The sequence below is a fragment of the Miniopterus natalensis genome, chromosome 6 (genome assembly GCF_054644295.1).
Source record: "Miniopterus natalensis isolate mMinNat1 chromosome 6, mMinNat1.hap1, whole genome shotgun sequence".
Lineage (NCBI taxonomy): Eukaryota > Metazoa > Chordata > Mammalia > Chiroptera > Miniopteridae > Miniopterus > Miniopterus natalensis.
This window is the reverse complement of record NC_142086.1, coordinates 23,910,892-23,916,891: the sequence shown is the minus strand read 5'-3', so window position 1 is coordinate 23,916,891 and position 6,000 is coordinate 23,910,892. Positions and strand designations below refer to the sequence as shown.

General features: G+C 33.4%; 1 protein-coding gene across 2 annotated transcripts in view; it reads right to left on the bottom strand.

Moving 5' to 3' along the window:
• Positions 1-3,497: 3,497 nt before the first annotated feature.
• The window catches only part of ARL13B (ARF like GTPase 13B), a 66,905-nt gene continuing 64,402 nt past the window's right edge, over positions 3,498-6,000 (bottom strand). For both annotated transcript variants that reach the window (XM_016196548.2, XM_016196549.2), the window contains one exon: positions 3,498-4,187. In XM_016196548.2, the coding sequence (XP_016052034.1) occupies positions 4,111-4,187 (77 nt within the window). In that variant the 3' untranslated portion in view covers positions 3,498-4,110. The remainder of the gene's footprint in view (positions 4,188-6,000) is intronic.

Sequence of the window (6,000 nt, the reverse complement as noted above, 5' to 3'; positions counted from 1 at the left end):
ATTTAAGGTTTCCAAAATGGTGCATACAAACTCCAGCAGACAACCCACTGGGACTGGGAAGTAAATATAATAACTTATAATTTTCTCTAATCTTTAAAAAAATGTTTAGGGGGATATATGTACAAGGTGCAGCAGAATGTGTATATAAACTGTTATGGACTGAAATTTATCCCCTTAAAATTCATGTTGAAGCCCTTAACTCCTAGTACCTCAGAATGTGACATTTGGAAACAGGCTCTTTCCAGAGGTGATTCAGTTAAAAGGAGGCCTTTAGGGTGGGTCCTAATTCAATCTGACTGTTGTCCTTATAAAAAGAGGAAATTTGGACACACGGGGACACTAGGAGAGAACATACACAGAGAAAAGGCCATGTGAAGACACGGAGAAGGCCATCTCTAAGCCAAGGAAGAGAGACTTCAGAAGAAACCATTCCTACCAACACCTTGATCTGTAATTCCAGACTTCAGAATCATGAGAATATAAATTTCTGTTGTTTAAGCCACCCAGTCTATGGTACTTTTTTATGGCAGCTCTAGCAAACTAGTATAACAACTTTAGTACAAATGTATACTCAAAATGTTTACTGAAGGGGATGCATTATCATAAAAATTTGACCACTGAGTCATTCCCCAGGTCATAAATTCTATTTCCTCAACAGCACACAGAAAGAATTTACAACTCAGGCTCTAAACCTGCAAATGGATTTTCTTCCTGTTTTTCCTTTAATTATAAGATAATCCCCTTATTAAAGGAAATTCATTTATTTATTTATTTTCTCCCCCCTCAAAAAAGGGGTTCTACTCTTCAGTTTCCACAAATCTAAAGAACTATGGCTATTTTGATAATTTATACCACAGTTTAATATACATTGTGAAATATTTGAATGTTTTGTTCTTTGGATTAGCTGGACTGAAGTTCTTGATAAATAGTATTAGCAGAATCTTAGTTGCAACATATACTCCACTTAGTGAAAAACTTAGGTATTAAAGCAAAGGATAATAAAGCTTATAAGTTACAGCTGTACTTGTATAAGCAATTTCAGTTTTGATATGATTTTGCCAGCTGGAAGCAGTGGATTTCTTTAGTGTGGATTGGGAGAAATCAAATAACTTAAATAGCTTAGCATATAGGACCAATTAACAAAAAAACTAAAATATTGTCATAGTAAAAGAACACTTAGTAAGAGATCAGCTGCAAATATACTACAGTTGAATGTCTCTGAGCTACTCATAGGAATTTTTACATATTAAGTAAATTAATTATATATAATCCTTCATATGGCACTTAAAAGAATATTTCATTTTAAACTTGCAGAAAAATGGCACATCATTTTTACAAAATTACAAATGTGGTTCCCCATCGTAAAAGTAAGCCAAATTACAAAAATTTGTTTAAAAAAATTAGGAAAACATACAACCAGTAACTCTAAAAAACTCACTGTTAGCATTTTGCAACAATTCTTTCTAATGTTGTTTCCATGCAGTTTTATACTTGAAATCAATTACATAAAATAGTGTATATATGTTATATATGCATTTTACACATAAGGGAATATAGAATCATCTTTTAAATAGTAAAAAGATATCTTTTGGTTAGTAGCTTTAACTTAACAAGACAGACACTGAATTATAGAGAATCATAAGATGATCTGATCTGATTTTTAACTGTCTTTAAAATGATATTTCCCACATATATAAACCTTGTGCAAAGAAGTTTTTCATGTAAATAACAAAAAATTTATTTTAATCTATCAATGTAAAATGTCTTTCAACAATCATATTTTAAAAGCCTTTTCCTATTTTATTACCCCAGAGAAATAATTTAAATTTATTCAAAAGACAAGAGAAAACAGCATACTTATATAAATTATTTTTATTGTGTGAAAATGTGATAATTTATGATGATTAAAAATAAAAATGCAGCATGTAACAAAATAGGCATTTAACTGTTAAAAGCCACCTGGATTTACAAAACTTCTTTTAAAATATTTTTAGAATGCTTTAAGAATACAAATTAGTTTTTGAGATATATAAAACATTAGTTCTACTGCATTGTACAATTTCAAAATCACTTTATTTTAATTAAATGGACTCTAACTATTGTATACTACAGCAATCACAAATTTAAAAAACGTATTTCTTCTCAAACTAAGTGCATTTTTAAAAGATGGCAAAAGTATGGGTTTAGTGGTTTAAAAAATGAAGAAATGTAAATGTTACAAATGAAACCAAAAAGATGTACAAAAGAATTCTCTCCCCCCTTTAAAATTCAGTTCAAATTTTTCATCTGTCTACTTGTGTTGATATTCCTTACATTTCAGCCACCTTATCAAATTTAGGTTGTTATTAATTTTAAATATATATATATTTTTTTATTTCAGAGAAAGGAAGGGAGAGGGAGAGATAGAAACATCAACGATGAGAGACACTGATCGGCTGCCTCCTGCACACCCCTTACTGGGGATGGAGCCCGCAACCTGGGCATGTGCCCCACTGGGAATCGAACCTCGATCTCCTGGATCATATGTCAATGCTCAACCACCGAGCCACGCCGGCCGGGCCAGGTTGTTATGAATTTATATCTGAAGTAGAATGCTTGGTGGGTTCCATGTACAAAACTCAGAAACTGTGTATGCTGCTGACTGTAGTAATAAGTGACCTGATTAATGAAAGTTCAGGAAGTTTAAAATGCGAATTAAATGTGATGCTCTCAAGTAAAACTTTAAAATAACCACACTGAACTGCTTTAAACAAACTTATCATGCTGTTGTCAGGCACCACGTATGTCTGCTGTCAGTACAAGTTACCAAACTGACCAATTTTGACAAGGTGATATAGGAATCACACCGTTTATAGTATTTTCACCTTGATATAAATACATGCTTTCAATTAAATGCAACATTATGAATCTATTCCTCAAAATATACATCTAAAAGCCCATCTAAATGCCAGACAAAAAGAAAATCCTACAAATGCCATTCTTCAGTGCAAGAGAAATGCTATTATTTTAAACCGAGAAATTATTTTGGAATTATTTCATTGTAAAAATCATTTTGGAATTATTTCTTTATTCTTACTGCTTTAATACCCAAGCATTTCCCTGTTATAAAATACAAGTCTCTGGACCTACAGTAGCTTTTTCAGTCTTTTTGCCTTTCATTTCAAGGCACTAAAGAATTACAATAACCTAAGAGTCACTGCAGCTGCTGATAGACAAGGGAGTAACAAGGAGCACCTTGATCTCTGAGAGGGTGTCACCTTTAAAAGTGGGGTTTATTGGGACTTTTAATAATATCTCGCATAACATTTTTATTTTATTTTTCATGTGTCTTTTATTAGGATCATCATCAAAGAAAACAAACAACAAAAAACTGATCTATCTCCTTGGGTAGTGCTTTCAAATAATATAATTTGTTAGAATAAAGATCTGAGAATCCATTTTTTAAAAGTATTATTTTAAAATTAGGTCAAATTAGTATGTATACTTCAAGAACAATACTATTATAAAACATACCTCAAAACATATAAATATATCACTTGTATAGTTAATGTTTGTCCAGTAACTCGACTCTATTTTCCAGACACAATTTAAACAAAGCATCTATAGAAAAGTATACAGTCAATGTCATAGTAATTAAAATTCTTAAACAAAAGTTTTAGAAAAATATAAAAAGTTAAAAATTTAGGTTATAAATTCCCAAGAGTTCCCCTTCCACACACATGTATCTTACATAAAAGGTTTATGATGTAGAAATAAAGACTATTAAACAAGTAGTAATGAAGGTGTGCAAAGTTCACTGGCTCTGTTTCTGAAAGGTTTTCCTTCAGGAATATGCCCATGAGTGGGGATGTATAAACCAGAGTCAATAATAACTCTTGCTAACTTGGTCCAAAATGCTCATCCCATCTGCTGGTTTTTTTGCTTCCTTTTTTTTTTTTAAACCATGAACAACATGGATAAGTATCAGATCAGACAGATCTTTGGTTATCAATCTCCTCATTGAAATCACTATGTTATCTTGCCCATCATCAAAGTTCAGGGTTTTTCTTTTTTGAGAAAGAAGGTCCTCTAGTCTTGCCTATACTAAGGCAGTTCATCCACACGACTTGGTTATGAGATCATGTCATGAACATCACTGTTAGGTCTCTGTCGCACAGCCAGGGGAGGCAGTGGCTTCCCGTAGAAATCTATAAGTAGAGGCATAACAAAAATACAAAACAGTTATGAAAAAGAGATATTTTTGACACAATTCATTGACAACCAACACCTTTTAAAAAAAGACACTCTCACTTGACAGATGAAGCAATGAGAGAATAGAAAAAACAAAATCCAAGAAAACCATAACTCTAGATTACCAATTAATCTCTACTTGATTTAATAAAAAGCTGCACCTAATGTATCCATTATTTCCAATTACACATTCATGTTAGAAGAGAACAAATAACAAATAATCTACAGAACCTGAGGTCAAAGCCCTGATGAGTCAGTAGCTGTACAACCCATGTTCTTACCAATGGCTATTTCTTCTAGGTATTTTGAGAGAAGTACTTAATCATCATAATGTTCTGGTAAGTAGGAATCTTTTACAATGATTCTTCAATATATTTCAGTGATTTAGGGCATATTTGATATCCAAAAAATTCTTTTGGTATTTCATAATAAGTTCCTACCCCTTCCTTATCACAAATTAGCTTAAAAATTTAATAGCTTATCTAACATTCCAGCAGTAATTATTTTCTGGCCTATTCCCTTAAAATTATTCTAGAAGCATAGGTGTTCAGGATCATGTGAAATAAATATATGGAAAACATATTAGGGGTCCATTTCCAGTTCTGCGTGTGTCTAGAGCTTAGCTAAGCTACTCCATGGTATTGCTGCCTCACCATTCATTTTCTCTCCTTAGAGAGTAGCCTCTCATGCAAGCCCATGCTCTAGGTAACTGCCTGCACAGTAAGTAAATGTAAGTTCCTGATATGATGACTTCCCCAATGGCCCTTGTGGTCAACAGTCTCCCTCGCCTTCCAGGACCTTTTCTCAGATAAGACCCCAGTGGAACTTAACATTCTGCTCCTTTTGGTTTGAATTGACCAATTTGGCCTTAGCCTGAAAACACCAAAGCACATCATCACAGACACTAATAAAGGCAAGTGCCCAGGTCCTGCAGCTCTCTCTGCCTGTACCCTGCCTTGAGCACCCCTGGTGGAACCCTTCAGGACTTATGAGTAATAAACTTTCTCTATTGCAATTTCTCTTGTGCTCTTTCAGAACCCAAGCTTACCATCCAGCGTGCAGAGGCTCCACTTAACAAATGTTAATTTAACAAAATCATAACAGCATTTAAGGAACTTGGAAGTCACCACTCCATCCTAACATAAAGTAAATAGCTGAACAAACTGAAAAGTCAACACTCTTCTTCAATCCATAAGACAGGACAAACCATTGCCTCCAATACTGGACACGCAGACAGATAAACACAGGGAGTCTCAGTTTGCTGGAGCAGATATTCATGACAGAAACTGCCGAGGGAACCAGTGTCCAGGTAGGAAAACCTGGCAAGAAGTATCTTTTCCCCCCTCCCAAAATATTATTTTATTCTTGTAGCTGATTTTGTATTAGTTCTTTGCCAGAAAATTTAAATCACTCTATAAAGTAGGTTACTTATGCCTTAACTGTAGGGAATATAAGTTGATCCTAGTGCCCAAATGGTATGACCAACTTAATAAACACCCATTTTTATAAAGGGTTCAAACACTTTTAACATGTAAAATTAAAGAGTAATACTATATACAAAATTTTATCTTTGTTCATATTTTAAGATTTGAAAATATTCTTTGGTTTGTACATTTGGTACTTGTGAATAAACCTTTGATTTATTTCTCATAATGCATAATAACAACATACTGATGAAGTACGGATTGAGTGTTTACAAAGGAAAAATAGACTCTTGTCCCTTCTCTGAATGCATCTGTCTTACCTGTTACACTGAATAAACATTATAGA